The sequence below is a fragment of the Plectropomus leopardus genome, chromosome 4 (genome assembly GCF_008729295.1).
Source record: "Plectropomus leopardus isolate mb chromosome 4, YSFRI_Pleo_2.0, whole genome shotgun sequence".
Classification (NCBI taxonomy): Eukaryota; Metazoa; Chordata; class Actinopteri; order Perciformes; family Serranidae; genus Plectropomus; species Plectropomus leopardus.
In genome coordinates this window covers 5,766,091-5,789,462 of record NC_056466.1, presented here as the reverse complement: position 1 = coordinate 5,789,462, position 23,372 = coordinate 5,766,091, and the positions used below count along the sequence as shown (strand labels likewise).

The 23,372-nt window shown below is 39.4% G+C and overlaps 2 protein-coding genes across 3 annotated transcripts; both read left to right on the top strand.

Moving 5' to 3' along the window:
• The first annotated feature begins 377 nt into the window (after positions 1 to 377).
• LOC121941743 (interleukin enhancer-binding factor 3-like) lies at positions 378 to 18,852 on the top strand. Of its 2 annotated transcripts, XM_042484607.1 has the most exons (21): positions 378 to 466; positions 1,009 to 1,151; positions 4,192 to 4,303; positions 4,997 to 5,190; positions 5,282 to 5,456; positions 5,561 to 5,738; positions 7,962 to 8,041; positions 8,530 to 8,625; positions 9,227 to 9,338; positions 9,438 to 9,535; positions 9,616 to 9,724; positions 9,814 to 9,954; positions 12,872 to 13,062; positions 13,177 to 13,296; positions 14,167 to 14,298; positions 15,440 to 15,601; positions 15,711 to 15,837; positions 16,425 to 16,463; positions 16,552 to 16,890; positions 18,074 to 18,095; positions 18,276 to 18,852. In XM_042484607.1, exons 2-21 carry the CDS (start codon positions 1,042 to 1,044, stop codon positions 18,361 to 18,363), a joined length of 2,625 nt encoding a protein of 874 aa, XP_042340541.1. In that variant the 5' UTR covers positions 378 to 466; positions 1,009 to 1,041; the 3' UTR covers positions 18,364 to 18,852. The 2 variants fall into 2 exon arrangements, with proteins under 2 accessions (XP_042340541.1, XP_042340540.1); XM_042484606.1 differs by lacking the exons at positions 16,552 to 16,890; positions 18,074 to 18,095; positions 18,276 to 18,852 and having other exon boundaries at positions 7,950 to 8,041; positions 16,425 to 16,545.
• Positions 18,853 to 19,968: 1,116 nt separating this feature from the next.
• Positions 19,969 to 23,096, top strand: acp5a (acid phosphatase 5a, tartrate resistant). The gene is made up of 6 exons (XM_042485970.1): positions 19,969 to 20,059; positions 20,182 to 20,272; positions 20,851 to 21,050; positions 21,158 to 21,282; positions 22,237 to 22,582; positions 22,660 to 23,096. The coding sequence occupies exons 1-6, from the start codon at positions 20,036 to 20,038 to the stop codon at positions 22,897 to 22,899; spliced, it is 1,026 nt and encodes a 341-aa protein (XP_042341904.1). The 5' UTR covers positions 19,969 to 20,035; the 3' UTR covers positions 22,900 to 23,096.
• The last annotated feature ends 276 nt before the right edge of the window (positions 23,097 to 23,372 follow it).

Sequence of the window (23,372 nt, the reverse complement as noted above, 5' to 3'; positions counted from 1 at the left end):
GTAACTTAATAAAATAAACAAACAAAATAAACGTTAAAAAAAATAAATGCATTTAATCTAGTAACAAAATCTGTGTAAAATGTATAGTAGAAAAAACAAAAAGTCAATTTAATATAATAAAAATAGTATTGAAATAATTACAAAATGCATGATATAAAAACATCCACAAAAAACGAAGTTTGGTTTTATTAAAGCAATTTAAAAAACAAAAAATGTATACAATACCTTTCATTAACGCAGTGGCTGACCCATGGATGTATAATAAAGTCAAGCGGTTGCCCTGGCAACACAATCTCTGGTACAGTACAGACAGTAGGTGGCGGCATTCAACAGCGTTTAACGTTTGTTTACGGTACGCCGGTAAAACCAAAGAAGAAGAAAAAGCAGCCATCTTTAGGCCCTCCAGTGGTCGACAGTAACGATACCGCAAACACGTCTTCATCCTTTTATTTATTCGTTGTCGAAGGTAAGACCTTAAAACATAAACGACACTGAGACTCGAGTCAGTGGATTCATTTGAAGTGGACACTTGAGTTTAGCATTTAAAAATGGCGGCGGCGTGCTGACCGACAGGAGCTAACCCGTTAGCACGAAGTGGGCGGTTAGGGTTATAAACATTAGCTAGCCAGAGCCAACGTTACAGCTTGTCGCAGTACCTTTGTTAAAAATAGGATGGGAGGGTAAATATCAGTGTCGTTGGGCACCTGTAGGAGATCACATGTTTTCAATTTGTGGCAAACTAAGCGATGAAAGTATTATTTGTTAAGTTTTTTGCGTAACGTTAGCTTGTTAGCCACTAGCTCAACACAGATGTGTATCCCATAACGTTAGCTGATATCATTCATTACATCTGAACTGACCTTTGCACTGACAGCTACAGTACCAAACGTTTGGACACACTTTGACGCATTTTTGAGTGATAAACAGTGTCTAAACGTTTGTCTGATACTGAAGCTTAGCTTTCCAGGTGTGCACACACTGACAAATGTTATTTTTTCTCGCTCAAAGAGGCGAAAGCTTCGGCCCGGAAGTCGTGACAGCATGGCGTCAGCTGCATCACGCTGGGATGAGCATCAGGCGTACGAGGAGCTGCTGTACTGGGACAGTCTCATACAACAGGGACACCGTCTCCTCCCGCACGACTTTGAGAGGTAACACTGCACACATAGCATGTGGTGAATGGGTAAAATAAAGGGCCAGGCAGTTGAATTATATATTGCACAAAAAGGACTTTATTTTACATTAATATTAAATAAAAATGTATGCTGCATTGATAGTAAAGGCTCAATAGTAACAAAATAACATCATGAGCATGCACATGCACATGCCAGGGTTCCCACAGTCATGGAAAACTGGAGAAAGTAATTGAATTTTTTGTCTCATTTTCCAGGCCTGGAAACATGGAATTTGTAAAAATTTGGAACATTTTTGAAAAAGTCCTAGACTTTTGTTCTGCATAACGAAATTAGTTGTTACTAGAATCTTTTGGGATATTTGTTATTATTTACTTTATTAATTCCATACTGGGAAAATTTACAGCAGCTCAAGAGCCAAAAAGAAAAGTGCACAAAATGTTTGAGTGCAAAAAAGGATAAAATATTACAAAATATAATTGAGATCAAATAATATAAAATGTATAAACATTACATATACCTTTTAGTTATCCAGATACTGTATATACATGATTGATAGCTGCACAGGAGGATAACTGAAATACACACAAATGGTGTGTAGTATTTTACTGTAGATATTAAGAAATATAGCTTATGAACTTTATTGCACAAGAAGTGGTGAAATATTGCACAGTAGGAAGTTGCACAGCATCTTACACAGTATAAATATAAAACTATGCACACATGTTATGTGAATATTTACAATGATTATAGAAAAACTGAATATGTATATATAATCTAAGGTGGAAATAGTGCAAAAGTAGCTGTCATGTTGTAAGTGATGGGCGATGGAGGCAAAGAAAAACAGCATTGTTACATGATGTTACTTCATCATGTTAAAGAGTATTATTGCAGCTAACCTTTCACATTGTGTGAAAAGGGATGCACAATAATATTAGCAGATATTGACTGTAAAATGAAATATCAGAAACATCCATCATGCTGATTTCTTTCGCTATCACAAACCGATTTTTAAAAAATATATATTATTATTGACACAATGAACATGTACAAAACATAAACTCTAACTTCAAGTATTTTTCTTATTTTGCACAATGAATGAATAATATATACACCATAAAGCATTGTATTTTATGTCTCCATCTGCTGGTGGGCCATCACAATTAGAGTATGCATTATGGGCCAAATTAGTTGTTGTGTATCTGGATATCTGCAAAAAATCCAATATAGTGTATCCTTACATGTAACATAACTGCAAATGTATTTTTTTGTAAGTCAGTGAGTCATAATGTAGCTCTAACATGGGTGGACTTAGGGCTGCACCCTAAATCATTTTAGCATTTACATTGTGATGTGCAGTAGTTGCATCAAAAGACATGCCATGTCAAGAAAGACAAATTAATGCAAAAACTCATTTGCTGCTTGATACAAAAGGCTAACTTGCATGGTTCTCATTCTCACTTTTATTCAATTGAGGGGCCTACGATCAAAATGAGATGATATCGGTAATTAACCTCATTGTCTTTTTCATGGCTGTTTGCCGTTATCTCCCTGGCACTGGTGTTAAATTAAATAGCAAAGCCATTCAATGTGATGTGAATTTTTGCTTTCATTTTCACTTATTGTCCTTTCCTCAGTTTTTCTAACAAATACAAACCAGTGTTGAGCTGAAGGATATTTGTGTGGTTAGTAAATATTTACATCTAATAATCTATGCAAGAGAAATGTGTGGTTTTATATCATTTTAATTTTGTGTTATTTCTATTTTTGTAATATTTTTAGTCCATTTAGTACTTTCTTACTTTTTTCTTGCTTCCGAATCTTAAGCTAAAAATGTGTAATTCTATAATAAAACTCAGTGGGTAACTCAAGCCTTAGAAGCTCCTGCTAACTTTGATAAAAATGATTATTTTCGTGTCACCACTGGGGGTGTAAATCACAAAATGTATCACAATACAGTTTTATATGAATTCTTTGGGCAACAATACCATATTTGCTGATATCATAAACTCTGCCAGAACAAGACTTTTTAATTTAGGGACCTGCAGTGAATATGAGATGATATTTTTAAATAGCCTCATTGTCTTTCTCATGGCTGCTCATCATCATCTCTCTCCACTAGTAGAGCTTTTATTCTGCACCGGCCAGGCTATAATTTCTCACTATTCCCTCAGGCTTCAATCAGGTCAGGTTCTCGCCAAATTAACATGTATGTATTTAATTATTTTAATGAAACCATTGTGAACTGTGTCAGGCTTAAATTGTCAGGAATTTTAATGGACTAAATTAAGAAGGAAAGAGGGAGAAAAGGGTGGAGAGAGAGGGAATGTGACGGAACATCTGGAGAACCGGGGAGAGAAAGAGCAGGCGAGAGAGGGATGGAAAACGAGAGAAAGAGAAAGGGGGGCTGCAAGACAAATTGGTTGGCAGTTTCTGCTTCCCCCTCCCCAGCAATGGAAGAGATGTAAATAACATGCAGTGGAGAGCGACATCGCTGCATCGCCATCGCTTTGTGAAGTAGACGCACCGAGGGGCGCCGCCTGCTTTGCCGAACCTGTCATGCATGAGATGACAGAAAAGCAGGACGGAGAGGAGAAGTGGTGTGAAGAAACACTAGCTTGTATTACATGTTTTGATTTAAAAAAAAAAAAAAGATCATAATATGTATAATGTGATATACAATTGGTCTATTTATACAGAGCAAATTTTTTAATTGGGCTTGCGACGAAAACTGCTGCTGTGGGTCAGGCTTAGACAGAAACTGTGCGGGGTCGTGTAGGGTCGGGCCTGATGTTTTTGGGGCCCGATCGGACCTCTAGTCGCTGGTGCGCTTGGACGGAAGTAACACAACTAAGCCATGCCATTTTAAAAAAAGGTACAGTATATCTTAAAGATGGTGATATATATAGTGTTGTTTATACTTTTTATCAATGACATTGGATCATTGAAACAACATATTGATCCGCACCTTGCGTATTGTTACTATATTGTTGTAAAACCTGGCTTGAACACTGGCGCTTCAGAGATGTCCTCATCTTGTTATTCTTCCTCCCTCCAGATACGAGGAGCTGCGTTACTGGTATGACTGCCTGTGCTACGAGGAGGAGCTGAGACAATATCATGATTACATCGCCTCCATGGAGGAGGTTGAGGAACCTCGGCGTCATAAGGTTCTTGTTTCACCTGCTAACTCATCCCCCAGAGACTTGATAATTCATAGTTTGTTTGTTTTTTAATCTGAGTCATTTAATCCACTTCTTCAAACTGGCACGTTAAAACTGAACAACTAATGTTTTCCAGTTTCTTTTGCACTTTAAAAATATTGCGCTTCCTCTTGCATGAGAGTTCATTATGGTGCGTGTTTATTTTTCCACGTTTTTTTTTTTTTTTTTGAAATCACACACTTCCTAAGTATTAATATTATACTTCCCACTTGTATTTTTACTTATTGCATGAGATTGCTGTTTAACTGGAATACATGTTGCGAGGGCTGTCCTTTGGAAGTCAGATATTTGAATCATCAGTCGGACACCCTTCAGTCGACCTAGATTGGTAAATGATGTTGCACACTTCCAATCCGCTGTTAGCGCTGTTTGGTTGTTTACTATATTAAGTGAATGCTGCTTTCACACTGGACGTCCTGCTGAGCCCCTTCAAACTTCATATGGGGAAAAAAACCCAAATCTGATTCAACTGCCATAATACTGAGTCCGGTACAGCCCTACATGTAAGTTGCAATAAACTGGATAGGAAAGGCCAGAACTGCTTTTAACAAATGCTCCTCGTAATTTATTTATTTAATTTTTTAAACTTAATATATAAGATTAGACTATAAACTTTAATTTTCTGATTTCCCAATAAAGGACACTGCAGCCAATAAGGTGCATACAGGGCCGTATGATCGCCACGTGATGGCCAAACACTCTGAAGTGTATCCTTCACCAGAGGAGCTGGAGGCGGTGCAGACTATTGTCACCCGTGTGGAATGTGCTCTTAAGACTGTGTCTGACCAGATGGATAAGCTGAAAGATGACAAAAATGATACAGAGGCCGGGAGGTGAGCAGCATATCTACATTTACCAACTGCCCTTTTTTTTTTATAAAGCAACATTTTTAAAATCGTTTTTATTTTGTTTTCCTCCTAACAGTAAAAGCAATGATTCACAAGACCGTGTCCTGCGTGGAGTTATGAGGGTCGGTCTGGTGGCCAAGGGACTCCTGCTGAAGGGGGACAAGGAGGTGGAGCTGGTGCTGCTTTGCTCCAACAAGCCCACCATCACTCTGCTCAATCAAGTGGCTGAAAAGTTAACTGAACAGTTGGAGGTAGAACTGAGCACCTATGCCATTTTCCACAAAAAACATTCACATTTTTAGAGTTTTGTCTTTATTTCTTGGTTTCCTAACATTTTGTTCCTCTTTTTTTAAAGACAAATTCAGCTGGGTCATATACAGTGAGCCAGTGTCCAGGGGATGCAACTCTCGTTGTGGCAAGCACCAAGGAGTCAGCCTTGACTCTCACTATCCACCTGACGTCACCGCTGGTCAGGACTTTGACAGAGAGTAGACCTGCAGAAGAAAAAGGTGCAGAGGAGGAAGTTACAGAAGGTACGTATGTGTGTCCAATCTCCAATATCAGCTCCTAGAGGCCTGATCTGTGTCCTCTGTATGCAGACACTGTACCGCTCCACTCATCTGAACTCTGCTCCGACAACTGAAACGCCACACACGTTGTCCATCCTCATCCCATTAGCCCTCAGTGGAGCTTGTACAGTGTCTGTCTCAGACCAATGCCGGTGAACAACCAATGAATGTTGGCTCTTCACTGGCTCGAGAGTCCTGTCGTCGTTATTGGGAAAAAAAGCCGTTTGCCAGCACTGCATTTCCTCATAAGTCGCTGGTACATTCTGCACATGTTGATAAAAATGCAACAGTCAAAGAAAAACAACTTTGTTTATTCTTGCTGAATTGTTTTCATGTTTAAAGTGAAGGCTTTTCAAGAATAACAAGTTAAAGCGCGCATTGCATGTTCTTGATGCTGAATATGTACATTTGGCACCAGCTGCAGCAAAACTGATCTATACGTAACACTGACAACGAGGACGTTTCTCTGTCTTTAAAATTCAGCCAGACAGGAAAAATGTAGAAACAATCTAATCGCAGTTTGTTCAGATATTAATGTGTTGGTTAGTGAAGTGTTTTTAAGGCTTCTGTGTACATTAGCATGAGTTGTATTTAAATGGGAGTTTCAGTGAGTTCATTTAAAGGTCAAGTGGAGTGCTGAAGCCCCACATACAGAACCATACCAGTCTCAGTGCAGTTTTAGTCCATTTACCATACTGCACTCTGGGGCTGCACAGTTAAAATGGTATAATAATTGTGATCATGATTTAAGATTACACAATCATTCAGACTTTTGCAGTTTGAAGAGTTACACCGGTGAATCAAATCAGATGCTCCCTATTAAGTAAACTGTCTAGTCAGGTGTTCATCAGGAGCTGTTTTCTACAAAAGAACAATGGTTTGCAGACCGTTTAAGGGAAAAAAATGAATGGTACAATTTTTTTTTATTAACTGTGTGACCTTATTGTCCCATTAGCGACCAAGCAGATTATTTACTAATTGACCTTTAACAGTCTCTTTAGCTCGGACAGCTTTATTTTTTCACCTCATCAACTTTGTTAATCCAGTAACTTTATTGTTGAATTGAATTGTGTGCAGCGTTGAACATAATACCAGGAGAAAGTGAACAGAACAGTGGAGAGAAAAGCTGCAGGAGCTAACAGTTGGCCCACCAGCTACAGCAGTTTATCACTAGCCTTCAGAGATGGAGTATCGATGGAGCAGGATATAAGAAGGTGATGCAAAAACTCTAGTGGTTACGCACGCAAAAAATAAACAAATTGACGAATCTTGGAACAGCCGATGTCTATTCTAATAAAAAAAGATTCTTAATGGGGCGCAACATTAGTGCCAGATATATTTGGCTTTTAAGTGATGGATATTTTTTAATGTGTAACTTGACAGTTCAGCTATTTTGAATAAGGATGCGTAGTGCAGATAATTGTGCCAGTTCAATATCACCACGTTTACAATTTTGGCTTTTGTTAAGCAGCCCTGTTGCAGCCATGCTTTGCTTCTGGTCGTTTGTTTTTCAGTTTTTATCTGTCCTATCACACAGCGGTCATTGTTGCGCAGAATGGAAATCACTTGCAGAAGCCTAACTTTGGAGGAAAGATTAGTTGAATTGTATTTGTAGTGTAGAAAATGAGCTAAAACTTGCACAAAGCTGGTATGGCCCTTTGTGTTTTTACTCTCTTAAGGTCGTTTCTTTTAGACACTATTAGATCAGGCACTCTATCAGTTTTGCTGCAGTGTGGGGCAGTCGTGAAGATTTTCTAAATGCTTGTGATTTACAATTGATTACCTTTTAGTCTGTCAAGTTTTTTTAGGAACGCTGGACCTTTGACCAACTGGACACTGTCTCAGGAGGGGTGGGAAGCAGCAAACCCAAGCTAAGGGGCTGAGGAAAGGGGGTATTTATCATAGTGTGCCCAGTGCAGTATATTAACAACATGCTGTGCAATGTCTTTATGACAGTTTTTACTTCCACTTTCACGCACTGTGGCAAAGTTAGCTGGAATCTGTGACTGGGAGCTGTTATGCTTTATGGGACCAAATATTTAAACTTTAGGTACTTGAGACCCCCTTTCCCTGCTGCTGCTGGTTTGGTAAAAGCTGCTACTCCCTGAGCTGCAAGACAGAGCCGACCCCCTTGGTCAAACTGTACCTTTTCTTCTTACCCTACCTCGTCAATAGAAACGCAAACAGTCGATGATCCGCCGGACGTTCTGGACAGGCAGAAATGCCTAACTGCCTTGGCGTCCCTCCGCCACGCCAAGTGGTTCCAGGTTTGCATTCACGTCCTTATTTGTACGAAGTGTTTCTTTGAGTGGTCTCTCTTTAAAATCTATTTCGAGACAGTAACACTGTGAAAATGTGCTCTCAGTTGTTGTTGATATAGTCCATAATCTTATAAGAGAGGAGAGTTTCAGAGTTTTACCTACTAACTCATGAAAAGTGATCTGCTGATCCATACCAATGACACATTGGGATAAATCATTGGTATTGGCACCAGCATATAATTTGATTCACCAAAATGTCTTCTGTCAGACTGAGCTCTCTCTATCAACTGTCGTGATTCGTGAAAAGTTTTCTTCGTTTGACCACAACAAATGGCATGTGGACAAAAATGTGTGACATGTTTTGTTGATGTGGAGATCAGCTCAGTTGTTCTGACGTGTATGTGCCTATTTTTTGGGGTCTTTTTTTTTTTTTTTTAACTTGTAGGGTCGAGATGACGTCCTCTGACTGAACTGGCTTTTGTTTGTGTCTCCAGGCCAAAGTCAACAACCTGTCTTCTGCCGTCATTGTGATCCGGATTATGAGAGACTTATGTAACCGCGTTCCTACCTGGACACCACTCTCAGGATGGGTGAGGACACTGTTTATGTATAAATCATTGACTGTATATAAAGATGGACAATGTGTCTCTACTTAGGCCAAAAATTTGTACAAAAATTAAGCCAAAATATCATGATGGTGACATCATCTGAAGCCAGAGACTGCACAGTAATGGTAAAGTTCCTGCCAACACATCTGTCTGACTATAGAGAACAGGAAGTGATTGCGGGGACACCGAATGGCAGACATAGCTGTCAATCATACACCCATTTTATTGCATCAAATAACAAATTGAAACCAAATGTATTAAAAAAAAAAGAAAGAAAAAATTGAATATACATCAACTTGATAAGAACTACCTAAAATGACAGACACCATCTTTGGAAAAAAAAAATTATAATTATTTGTCAAGTATTCAGTTTGGCCAATGTTCCATCTGCTAACATGGAGGGGGCGGGGTTTATGACCTACACTGTGGCCGGCCACCAGGGGGCGAACAAGATGTTTTGGCTTCTTTATTCTACAGCCTCATTTTTGGCAGCTCCTCTCTAGCTCTTAGATCAAAACCATGATCTTGACTCTAGCTTGGATCTTGTGCATGGTCTATACTCTGTTTACTTGTTTCTACGTAGCCACTTGAACTGCTGGTGGAGAAGGCTATTGGTACATCTGAGAGACCAATGGGAGTAGGCGAGTCGTTGCGCAGAGTTTTGGAGTGCGTTGCATCTGGAATCCTCTTGGATGGTAAACTTTTGTTTTCTTTTATTGAGCTGTCAAACCGGCACAAATGTTTAAACACTTGCATAAACTTCAATACACTAATTTAACTGTATCTGTGCAAAGACGGCCCTGGAATAAAAGATCCATGTGAGAAGGAACCAGTCGACGCCACTGCGTATCTGACTCTGCAACAGCGCGAAGACATCACGCAGAGTGCTCAGGTGAGATGAGACTGCTCATACATGCACCCGAAAACACACGAATTTTTGAACGTAGTTCCTAACTTTTACATTTTCCTTAGTTTGCCTTGAGGCTGTGCGCATTTGGACAGATGCACAAGGTGTTGGGGATGGACTACAAACCTTCAAAGCCACGGAAATCAGGAGGAGGCAGCAGCAGAGATGGCACAGGTACCTAGTGATCTATGTCCTTTCCCCTTTTTTATGTAGTTCACTGAAAACATTCATTTTTTAATTCTTGTTTCTGCTGTTTCATACAGCCCAGATAACACCTGCTGGACACTACAACCTGCCATCTAAGAGACCTTACACAGAGGTGGACAAAGAAGGGGAGGAGCCGCAACTCAACAGCAAACAGAGGAAGTTTCTCAAGTTCCAGAAGCGTTTTCCGAGGAAATCATGTTAGTAATGAATATCCGTGTTCCTGGTTTAGGCTGAGCCTTTTTACTGTTAAATGAGCTGTAATTATATATTATTGAAGTCTTTACATTTAACTCCATGACACAATATGAACCTGACTAGACATGCAATGGTATGAAAATGTCATATCAGGATTATAGCGAGCAAAATCGTCACGTTATTGTTAAAATGTGCTGATACACACACTGGACTCATCCCGCCAAGTTTTATATTGAAACCCAAAAATACAATTAGTTATATGTATTTTTTTTTTGTTTGCATCAACATTCGAATAATAACATTCAATAATTTATGTAAACGTAAAACGCTATAAAATGTGCAGTAACATTAAAGTTAGTCTGTCTTTAAAATGCTTGCGTGAGTGTCTGTGTCACTGTAGATCAGGACAAGGGATCAGTAGCATCACTGGGTTTGCCAACTGCACGGCGACTCTGCAAACAACAGAAGAGCGAAACAAAACCACGTCACCTGCGCGACTGCATCTTGGAAACTGTTGCAAACTTTGGTTGATGCTGAGCGGTGTTTTCCGTGAGTTTTTGGAAGCATGAAAAACTAACACGGTTTTAGTGATAATTAAAACGGTAATACTAACCGTCGGGAAATTTACCGCAGATATTGTGAAATCGGTTGCCGTGACATTACATATTGTCAGTTCTGCTGAGCTTATTTAAAAGACACTAAACACGGGTGAAAGTGGGATTCGGCATGAGGGGGGACCTTAAGATCCGTTGCTGCGGTGCAGTGGGGAAAATGAGTACCCTCAAATCAACTCCCGCCTATTTGTACTGAGAGCTCCGGTGGACTTTTTTCTTTGTGGACAAGCTACGTGATCAGCGGACCTTCTTTTGAGGTTGCTTTCCATCTACAAGCCATAGTATTAATATGGAATTTGGCAAGTGAAACTACAGAGCATCATCGGCTAAAATTCAAATTGATGACTGCTACCCTTGACCTAACCTCAGTGACCATGGATACCACAGCATGCACCAGGCCAAATCAGTCCTTTACTGTAAACTTTACCACAACACTAAAAAGTATCCAGTTTAGCATACATTTGTTTAAACCGTCCAGTTTTCACACACAGTCTAAAGAACACATTAAAGATGATTAGCATTTAATTTGTACTCGGACATTTCACAAAGAATTAACCGGATAACAACACAACATGCACATATCCACTGTCTGACTGGGAAAAAAAACTCAAATGAATGACATACATAAGCAAGTTTTAAAGGAACAGAGTGTAAGATTTAGGGAGATTTAGGGGCCCTGAAGGTGAGGATTGCAGATTCTAACCATCTTAAACTTTACCCAGTTAGGATTCCTTCAGGAGGGATTTTTTGGAGGTGAATTATCTGCAGAGATCTCTTTCTCTCCAAAACAATCGCACCAGCTGATTGAAAATGGTAAAAACACTGAATAAACCAGTTTAACGTTACAAATCAGCGCTTCTCTGACACAGCTTGCCGTTACGGAGATGTGCCACTAGCTCAGCAACTGCCAAAGTGTGCTGAGCTTCTTTTTTCTGAACCAGGTTTTCTTGACGTTTTTACCGTACGCCGAATTATCTGCAGAGATCTCTTCCGTAGACCCGGATATAAAGAACTGGAAAAAAACTTGATCAAGCTGTTTCATGATAAAAAATCTGGGTTTCTCCGATGCTGCTAGCTCAGCGCCTGCTAATATGTACTCACATTTTTCTCTGATAATTTAAGATTTGGATGTTTGGGAGGTCTTCAGCAGGAGCCAAATTACCAGCTGAGGGTTCTTCTCTCCAAAACACACTCAGTGATTTAAACTGGTTAATACTCTTAATGAAGCAGTTTCACGTAACATGAAACAAATGGGTTTTTTCGACGCTCTTGTTACGGAAAGGCTGCCAACTATGGTGGCTGATGCGGAAACATGAATGGCCTTATGTAGAGCCAGTGTTTAGTTTGTCTGTTTTGGGCTACTGTAGAAACACGACGGTGCAACATGGTGAGGATGAGGACCCGCTCCCTATGTAGTTATAAACGCTCATTCTAAGGTAAGGAAAACCCACTGATTCTCATTTTCAGGTGATTATACACTAAAGAAAACATATCTTATTTATTTAATTTCTGCCAATATATCTCCATAAATCTTACACACTGAATTTATAAAGTTTATCTGAGCAGTCAAGTCAGTTTTATTTCAAAAGCCCCTTATCACAAATCACAGTTTCCCTCAGAGGGATTTACAGCAGACGACATCCCAAAAAAAAAACCTGCAACGGGGGAAAAATGGTTGAAACCTCAAGAAGAGTGACGAAGGACAGATGTGCAATAGATGTTGCTAATAACAATTAAATTACAGTAATGACAGAAAGGAAAGAAAATGAGAGAGGGGGAGAGATGCACAGCAATAATAGTAACAACAGAGAATTCAACCATAGTGATAGACATAAAATTAATAAATACAATATATGATAGCATGTGATGTTATATGCAAATATCATATATATATATATGTATGGCTTATCCGTGGTGGCGATATATATATATATATATATATATATATATGTTTTTTTTAAAAAAGAGCCCCTAGAGATATGTAGTGCTGCAGAGAGCTCCTCAGTGGACAGTTCATCTCCCCAGAACTGTTTGGTCCAGAATCACCAGTCGGTGCCCCTGTGTCGCTGTGATCCTGAACCCTGAATCAGGAACGTTTTGACTCTAAGAGAAACTTAATATGAAATCATCTTTGCTGAATTGCATACAAATTTTCAGGCTTGACAGTTTGAGGGAATACATGCATTGAAATTAGAAATGCTGCCAAATCCCCTCTTATTTAAAAAAAAAAAGGGTTAATCTCCTTATTTATTCATTTGATTGCTCATATTTCTGAGTTTTCTCAAACTGTTTCTTTTCTCTGTAGTCACGGATGATTTCAGCATGAATGCCGTCATGCGTCTGAACCAGTACAGACCTGGTCTGGAGTACCAACTGACGGCTCAGACTGGTCCAGTACACGAGCCGGTCTTCACAATGGCTGTTGATGTAAATGGGAAAACCTACGAGGCAACGGGGCCCTCAAAACGAGCTTCCAAGCTGAATGTAGCCACCAAGGCAAGACTGTTTTTCTCTCTACATGGGTTGCCACGTGGTCTGATCATTGAAAGCTTACTCTGGGTATTTAAACGAAGCAAGAGTTGTTAATGTTTTGACTTTTGTGATTCACAGGTCCTGCAGGATCTCGGTCTTCCGACGGGCTCAGAATCCAAACCAGAGTCCGCTGCTGATGGCGAAGGAAACCAGGAGTTAGTGAAAGCTGCCAGCACGACCTCTAATACATCAGAAGACGTACGTACTCAGTTCCTCCCTCTGGTGTATTAAGACGCCTCTGTTTAAAAACTTGATATAATACAGCATTTTCTTTCCTTAGAGAGAAAAAAAGCGATATGTAAGAGGTTGATGAGTTTGTAGTTGTGTTTGATTTTTTAATTTTTTTGCTCTGATTTTATCGGCCGCCAGAAGATTTACAAAAAAAGACAAAAACTTTACTTCAAGCTTGTTTTGGCGACGATAAATCACAACAAAACCAAGTGTTTAAAGGTGAATAAAAGTAGAAGCCAAAAGACAAGTTAGCAGGTAAACAAGTGGAAGAACACAATAATAGATATATATGAAAAAATATATTAATGAAATAAACAAAGAAGAAGAAAAAAAGAGGAGGGAGAGAAACACACGCTTCAAGTCCATTTCCATTAGTTTCCTAACCAACAGCCATATTTATTAAGTAAAAGGAAATTTAAAATCAAAATCGAATTTCCACTTTGATCGATTAGGCCCCAAATAAAGATAGTATACATTTGTTAAAAAAGATAACACAGGAAAAATGAAAAAAATGCACTTTTACTTGTCACTTGTGAAAATTATCACGTCAATCCTAAATGGCCATCCGTGTTTCACAGGCATTAACTGCTGATGCCGCACAAAAATAAATACATCACAGAACAAGCAGGAAAAATGTTAATATTTCCATTATGTACAGGTTTCTCTTGTAAATTCTTGTCTTCTAGGTTTTATAAAGTTGATCCATCTTGATCATATATTGGTGGATTGATCTCGCTGTGATCTGAGGGAATATGACAATTTCTCCGACCTGGCGTTTCCTCTAACAATTGTAGTCGTGTGTTTAACAGCCGTTGTTTGTCCGTTTGTTACAAACAGAGCGGTCAGGGTCCTATCTTGACCAAACATGGCAAGAACCCCGTGATGGAGCTGAATGAGAAACGCCGCAGCCTGAAGTACGAGCTGTCTGCAGAGACGGGCGGCTCCCATGAAAAGTGCTTTGTCATGGAGGTGAGTCAGCAGTATCGCACGCAAGAAACATAACGAAAACAATAATCAGAAGCTGTTGATGTGTTTTTTAATTCATCCCTTGTTTTGGGGGTTTGACATGAACCCAAAATTTTAAAGTCCACTAAAGATTTTTACATTTTTGTAACGTGTTATAGCATCTGATTTTAACAGTTCTCAATGGTGATTTATAGATGTGCCAGCCAAGTGGCCCACGATGTTTTAAGCATTTGTATTTGTGTAATTTTGTGCCGCTCTACAGTGGGGTTTCTGTGAAGTTAAACTGATTCAAATAACACACACAAAATCAATCTGAGTTTAACTATGGAGCAGTTTTAATGTGGAGCTAAAACAATGTCCAGACAGAAACCAGTTTAGAATAATGTATAAAAACATGATTTGTATACAGAGGTTACTGTTGATTTATGTGGTTACTTAATATTTAGTTTTTTTTAATTTATATAATAATACATTTGCTTGATCAAGTTTTTTCCAGTTCTTTTTAAGATAAATTTATTCTAATTTATCTTCCCCTTTTTTTCTGTAAATAATAATGAAAGAAATGTCGATATTTGATTGTAGGTATGTGGGTGTATGTATATATGTTTAGTTAGTTGGAGTGTAGGTTTAAATTAACAAGGATGCTGCTTAATTCAATTTTAATGATTTATGGAGATGAATTGGGATTAAATAAATTTTTACCTCTTCTCACTCCTTTTTGAATATATAAATCAAGTCATAGTTTGACCTTTTCTTTTGCTTTATGTTTTTCATCGTCTGTAACTATTGCTTTTTTTGGTCTCCTTGTCAATCAAATCAAAACATGGCTTATTAGCGACAATAGCAAACAAAAGTACAAAATTAAGCTCCCATTGTAACTCACAAGCTTCACGAACTAAACACTTTTTCTAGACACCTTTTCCCCACAAATATTAGCATAAGCACGTTATATCATACATTGCATGAATTATCCAAGCTGCTGGCAGACTTTCTTTACTTGCATGAAACCAGGAACAATAGAAACATTTATGAAAGTTAAGGTTACAAAATTCAGCTCCATTATAATTTGCAAAGGCTCACAAGCAAAACAATCATCTTATTCTTGATACATTTTTTATGTTTTGACCTTTTTGTTGTCTGTCAGGTGGAGGTTGATGGGCAGAAGTTCAAAGGGAGAGGCTCTAATAAGAAGGAAGCAAAAGCCTACGCTGCCCTCGCTGCTCTGGAGAAGTTGTTTCCGGATGACAACGGAGTGTCAAACGCCAGCAGAAATCCTTTAAAGAAGAAGGTCACCTACACTGACATGGTAATTTATCTTTTTTATGGTGTGATCTGTGGTTTATCTGGTGAATACGGCTGACCAGTAAGTGTCAGCATACTCTCTTGAGTAAAATCTCCTGTTTCCTGCTCGACAGCACATCCCAGGGTTCGGCACGATCCGCGGCATCCCTTCAGACTCCGGGACTCGTGGCTGGGGCCCCCACAGAGGTCGAGGCCGGGGGAGAGGCAAACAGTTTTCCTCAGGACCCAGCTACAACAAGAGTAAATAATTCAGCACTCACTAGGTGTCAGTGTAGTCTTACAAAGAAAGCATAAGATCTTTTAAATACACCTGTAAAGAAACCAGTTGACCCTTTGAAACCTGAGCAAATTGGCTTGATTTCTTTCCAAAACATGGGAAAAGAAAAGACGCAAAAACTAGCAAAAAATAAGTAAAAAGTACAAGAAAATTATCTTTTAAAATATGTTTTTAAAAAGACAAAAAATAAATTTAAATAAATAAGGAAACTACCTTAAGAAATGCAAAAAAAATCAAATAATTCTGTACCATAACTTTGAAAATGTAATTTTGATTGTGATGAATACTGTTTTTTCTTAACATTTTTTCCTTTTTTTTCCCAGATATTTTTTCCTAGCTTAAAAAAAAAATTCTAAATGTCTTGCAGTTGGTGGAACATTTCTTACCAAGTCGCTCATTGCTTTTCCCCCCATGTATTTGAAAGAAATTGCACGAATTTGCTCAAAGGTTGAAATGCCTGTGAAAGGCATCTGAAAGCAACATAAGAAAAGTGATGTTGCTCCAGGTTTCAGTGAGTTAAACTGCAATTTTTTTTCCTTTATTTTAAAAGCTAACTACAGTTATGAGAGCGGCACTGGCGCAGGCTATCGTGAGTATTCACTAATCCCCAAAATACACCCATATCCCTAAAAAATTACATCCTAATATAAATGTTTAAAAATGATTTTACATCTCAGATAAACTGTACGGTAACAACGGAGCCAACACCACAGCCAAAAACACCGGCTCCACTGGATCAGGCGTCGACTCTGGCTACGGCACCTTTTACCCGGAGGCCAGCGCCGCGTACGCCTCCCAGCCCGTCTCTGGCTCCGACTCGAACACGGCAAAGGTTGAAAGCTACCAGTCGATGCCTCCACCGGCTGACCAGGAGAGCCCGTACAGCTACGGGTACGGAGATGAGAAGAAGAAGATGCTGACCCAAAGTCAGAACGAGGGCCACGGAGGAGACTACTCCATGTACAGCACGGCTTACCCCAGCTCAGTGACGGGCGGACAGACGTACAATAATTATGGTGAATAAAAAATTTCAGAGTCAAAAAGTTGAACCCTGCAGCTGAATTAAACTGCTTGTGTCTTTGGCTCAAGTGTTGGGGCTACATGGCTGTCTCTTAACATCTAAGATTAAGGCCGTTTTAATGCATCGTGGTCTTTTTCTTGATAACAAGCAGAACAAAAAAATGATAGTCATATGCAGATAGATTGGTAGCCAACAAGTTAACCAGCCAGCTAGTTAATGTTACATTGACATTAACCCTCAAATTGTGCAAACTGAAATTGTAAATATTAAATACTCCCATTTATCGCCATAAAAGTTTTTTAGGTGGAATTTCATGCAATTCGAAAAAGCCATATTTTGCAAAACTACAATGCAAACACTTCTTTCTTTTATTGGTCACATGATGCTACGCGCTTGTCGGTGGGACTGGCTCCCTCATGATGCAGCAGGCGCTACAAGAGGTTTTATTGCATCACATAACGATTCAAAAGTTGAGTGTATAATTGGCTTGACTTTCCATTATGGCTCGCATCACACGCCTACGTCACCATCTATTTACAATAATGACGGCTAGTGCGTTGGCTTCTGTAGAAATAAACCTGCTGATGTTTTGAACATCCATCGCCGTGCTTCTTAAAGTCACAGAACATCACTCAGTGGAAATGCAGTCATCTCGCAATTGTGTTTTATCAACATTTTGAAAATATCGCTTAAGTTTTGCACAAATCTGTAAAGGAAACCTGCCAACAGTAATTGGTTATTTGTGCATGACTCCCTGAATGTATTGAGTCCAGCAGGTGTTACCGCTCCTCTAATTTCACTGCAGACTGGTAGTTGCCTGATGATGTTTATTCTTAGTTCTGAACTAAGAACCAGGTACAATACAGATATTTATTCACATCGTTGCACATGTATTTTGTGTGTGAATTTGTATTTATATATTTGTGTGTATTCATTGACATGTATGTTGTTCACGTGACTCTTCACACACGTATTTAAGATCCCGTCTCACATTGTAAATCTAGTCTGATGAAGAGCGGTTGTGCTTGAAACATCTCTTTGGTGCATTAGATGGATTAGAAGGATTTGGCCTTAGTGTATGGATGAAGGTGCTGCATTTATGCCTTGTTTCAATATCTTGCATCCAAGGGAAAATGCATCAGATATACACAGTAAACTGGTCTGATCTCACTCCACAGGCTGGGACAACCAGTCATCCTGGGGGAACCAGCAGGGAAACCAGCAAGGGAACCAGCAGGGGAACCAGCAGGGGTACCAGCAGGGGAACCAGCAGGGGTACCAGCAGGGGAACCAGCAGGGGTACCAGCAGGGGTACCAGCAAGGGAACCAGCAGGGGTACCAACAGGGGAACCAGCAGGGATACCAGCAAGGGAACCAGCAGGGGAACCAGCAAGGGTACCAGGGCTACCAGGGCTTCGGAGGGCAAAACCAGGACTCCTATTCGGGATACAGTGACATGAATTACTAACAATCAGAGCGTGTACGGCCTCTTTCAACCCACTATGCCATCTTCTGACTCTGACTGTCCCTGATGATGATGATGATGATGATGATGCTGCTCACACAGGAGTTCTGGAAAAGATAAAGTGGTTGTGATATTTCAAACTGGATTTTTTGTTGTTTTGGGTTTGTTTGTTTTTTTGTGTTTTTACCTCACTTTTTAGTTCTTGGACATCTGGTAAAACAGATGTTGCAGGCTTATCTTTTGATAACCTGTTTTCTTTTAACTGCAGCATTTCTTTTCATGTCTGTGTTGACATGAGTGTAAAAAATACCTGGTTTCATCGTGTTTTGTTTCTGGGGTTGTTGTGTGTTGTTTTTTTATCCTTGTGTTCTGTATCTGCATCAGTATGTTGTGGTTTTCATTAACAGCTTCTTGTAGTTTTGAACTGAAGGTTTATTTCTGTGTCACATGAAATCCTCTATTCTTTCTTGTAAAATAAAGACTTATTTTGAAGCCAAGTTTCTTACTCTTTTAAGATGAAGTACGTAAGTGAATGCACCGACTCTGTAGTCCAAACTTAACTCAATATTGCTCTTCCATAAAAGAGTAGGAAATACATTTTAAAAAATTATAAAGAATAGTCAAAATTGAAGTAAAGGAGTCTGAGATATCCTGACTTTTAGTCCTCAGTATTATTCAAGCTCCAAAATTAGTTGGTCTGACATATCCCATCATACCACTTCCTGGCATCTTTCATAAGACCTTTTCTGCCTAAGAAACTAGCACATTTGTAATTTTCATAATTTATAATTTATTTAAAAAGGGACAATGTGCATTAATTCACATATAAACATATATAAATGCAGAGTTAGCTGGGGAGCTTATTTTCATCAGTAGTTCCTTGCCCGATGTTAAAAGGCATTCTAAAATAATAATTAAAAAAATACAATATGAATAAACATTCTTTGGGACTTTAACATTTGGCCATACAATCAATATTTATTATGCTTTCTGTTAAGCATTAAGTCACTGAAATAAACTCAGAAAGATGCATCTTATTCCCAAATTATCTTATAAAAATGGAAGCTCAGAGACAGAATAAAATGAAGAAGGAAAACAGTGATTAAGACTGAAGTGGAAAAAGTCCACTTCCAGCCACTTCTGTCCAGACACCAGCTATAATAACCATTGCGGATCACATGTGGCACAGATGACCCCGCCGTCCCAACTCTGAGTCAGGGTGTGAGCAACGATCACGCTCCTGCTGCGTGTCCCGGAGCTGCAGCCTGTCCTCCGGGAATGCTGATAAAAGGCGGGCAGCAGGAGCGCAGCGAGGACGCGAAGTGTCCCATCAGGTCGTCCAGTTATCAGCTGTGAGTGGATTTTATCTCTGACTTTGACATTATTGTCTCTGCACACTGAACAGCTTTGTTTTCTTTCTGGTGAAAGCGGATGAAGGCGTTTCTTTTCTGCAAGAAGAGTTTCTTATTTAAAGAAGCAGAGGTGCAATGCTTTGTTTTGAATCTGTGACCTTTGACCCTCTCAGCCTCATGGACACGGCTGCTTTGATTAGCTTCTCTTAGCTGCAGCTGGGACATGTCTGCTTCAGGCTGCAGCCAATCACATGCCACCTTTAGGCATAAAAGCAAAGATCAGGTTTAGAGAAGCAGGAAGGAGTGAGGAAGCGTGGGCTCACATGGTCGCTGCAGCTGCAGCTGTGGTTTGTTTCTTCACTTGTGTTGAGTTTCATTTGTGGTCATGGCCAGTGACTTGTTCTCCATTTCAGCAAAGTTTAGTTCCGCTGCTAACTGTTGATCTGATTGTTTTATTCTGTCTTTAAAGATGGCACTGACACTGGCTTCCATCTTAATTGCTGCCATTCCTGTGGCCTACTGCTATCCCACTGCCTTCGAGGACCTGAGGGCGACGAGCAGTAAGTTCCTCTTCACACAGACTTTATCATAATCAACTTTATATTAGTGTGAGAGTCCATATAATTTTTTCCATATAATTTCAGAAATTCATGATTCAAGAGTTGAGCCTGAGCCACAAACTGTTATTTTTAATCTTCCTGAGACGTCAGATAACTTCACATCGACTCAAAGACGACTCATCAACTTTCATGTCGGCTTAGAAGTGCTTACTAATGTTGTTGAAGGGTAGAAGCTTCCCGAAAGTTAAAGTGTGGCTTGATGATCTCGTCAGTACTCTTGAGCTGGAGAGGATAAGATGTATATCAGAAATAGCAGGTGAAATTATTTGATGCCATCTGGTGACCTTTATTTGTTTTGTTTTGTTTCCCTTTTTTCTTTTCTTTTTTAAAGATCCTAATTCTGAAGAAGAGTGGTGTCTGTACTAGTTATGTAAAAGCACTAATTATATTCATCAATGATTTCTATGTTTGTGTATATTTGCTTACAATTTGTGCAAATGAACCCCTCTCAATAAAATGCTTCAAACAAAGATATTTTTTTTTTGTTGTTGTTTTGTTTTTTGTTTTTTTTATTACAGCAAACCGAACCTCCATCAAGTTCCTGGCTGTAGGAGACTGGGGTGGGGTACCGTATCCCCCTTACATCACCGCGGTGCAGAAGGCTACGGCTCGGGAAATGAGTAAAGTAGCAGAGCAGATGGGAGCTGACTTTGTTCTGGCCCTTGGCGATAACTTCTACTACAAAGGTGTGGACAGCGTAGATTCTCCTCGCTTTCAGGTCAGTCGAGTGATATCTGATATCTTCTGACATGATGCTTTTATCTCAAAATCTCTCTAAAACTCCACATTTTGGAGGTAAAATCCTAGTTTCTCTGAACCTACCAGGAAACTTTTGAGTCTGTGTACACTGCAAAGTCTCTCCAAGTCCCCTGGTACGTGCTTGCTGGCAATCATGACCACGCAGGAAATGTCAAAGCTCAGATCGACTACAGCCGCAAATCTAACAGATGGTAAGGGCTAACTTAAAGGGTAACTTAGATTTTTTTTTTTTTTTTTTTTTTTTTTTATAACTTGGACCCTGTTTTCACGTTTTTATAATTATAGGAATAACATTTTTAATTTGGTCTGGTGTTGAGCGAGAGTGCTGCAGTCAGCTAAACCATCTGCAATATAATCCACTAAAAGTACTTTTTGACACTGATAGGCTGGGCTTATTATTCCAAGTGTAATTTACAGAAAGGATCCCTGATGAGATGGACAAAAATGCCTTTTTGAGTTTTATTTTTTGACTTTTTGTGAAGTGCTTTATGATAAAATTACGGGGGTTTTTTTGTTTTGTTTTGTTTTGGATTCTGGTGGGTTTTATGGTTGTGATTTCAGGGCCGTTACTGGTTAAAGGATTTTACTTTTACCAAAAAGTTCTATCTCTGTAGAGATCTTTTCCAAAATGTTGGCCATGTTGATTAATCTGAGCCTGCCAGTGGCAAAACCAAACCTATTCATAGATTTATATTGCAGTTGCTTAATTGCCTGCAAGGAATTCATGTGACCTATTTTGCTGGCTGCAGCAATCTCTAACAATATTGGACCAAAATAAAAATATATCATTCTTACTGGTTGGACACATGCAGCTTCAAATAGCACTTGTGTTCATGACATGGAGAGTCTTAACCATACAAGAATTTCCAATTGGCTGTAAATAACTCATCAGGTGACGTTCACAAGGTCACTAGTTGAACATGACTCAATTTGTGCAAATGAAATGTATTATTGATGATGATAATGGTAATAATTAATAATAAAAAATAAGAATAAATAAAAATATTAAAAAAACAAAGTGAATGACAACAAACATGGAAAAATAGGGTCCATGTTTTAAAAAAGTAGCCAAGAGATTTTAAATTGATCTAGAAGTTGTTAAATGATATCAGTGTCACAGTTCTTCTCTACATTGCCATCTTTAGGAAGTTTCCCTCTTACTACTACGAGCTGAACTTCCACATCCCCAACACTGGGAAGACGCTGACCATCATCATGCTCGACACCATAATGCTGTGCGGCAACTCTGACGACTTCCTGGATGAGAAGCCCCGAGGCCCGCTGCGTGCCGTCGATGCCAACCGTCAGCTGACGTGGCTGCAGGATCGACTGGCTCGGTCCAAGGCGGACTTCCTGCTGTTGGCAGGACATTACCCGGTGTGGTCGGTATCTGAACACGGGCCCACGCACTGTCTCCTGCAGAGGCTTCATCCTCTGCTCATTAAATACAAGGCCACGGCTTACCTCTGCGGTCACGACCACAATCTGCAGGTCAGTTCATGCAAAATGTGAACGCTTTTTTTGGTATAAATGTCTTTGCCTAAAATCTTTTTTGTCTCTCCATACAGTACATTGAAGAGTCTGATGTGGGCTACGTGGTGAGCGGTGCTGGAAACTTCCTGGACCCTGATGTCCGTCACTGGAACCATAATCCCAAAGGTTCTGTGAAGTTCTTCACGGGCCAAGCGTCGACACTGGGAGGCTTCGTCCACGCTGAAGTCACAAAGAACCAGATGATCGTGACTTTCTACCAGGCTAAAGGCACTTCTCTCTATCGCACTGTCCTCTCCCAAAGGACCTTTGAGTAGAACCGGCTCATCACAAGAACCATCAAGCTGTTGATTACTCAGTTGGTCTGCAGTGTAGTTTGAAATCAAAGTAATCTGTTTTTAAAGAATAGCATTAATATTTCAAAGCAATTCAACATGCAGTTTTTAAAGGGAATCAACTAGTTTTACATGTAAATTTATTGTACGATAAAAGAATAAATGTGGTTTGTAAAGAATGAGTCGTCAGCTCAGTTAGTCTTGTGACTTGTGCTGCAGTTTCCACCACAGACAGTGTACAGTGTATCAAATGATTCGCTCCTCTGCTCAGTTTAAAGCCTGACATCTTTGAAATCTGGTTTTATGAAGTTCTTTGTCATCTGCACACGCAAGCTTGTGGAGAAAATGAACATGAGGCTTGGGATGATTTAGTTTTTAATGGCAAAACAAGCATTCAATTTGCATGTCAAACAATTCAAACCAGATAACAGAATCTTTTGTCTAAAATGTAAATT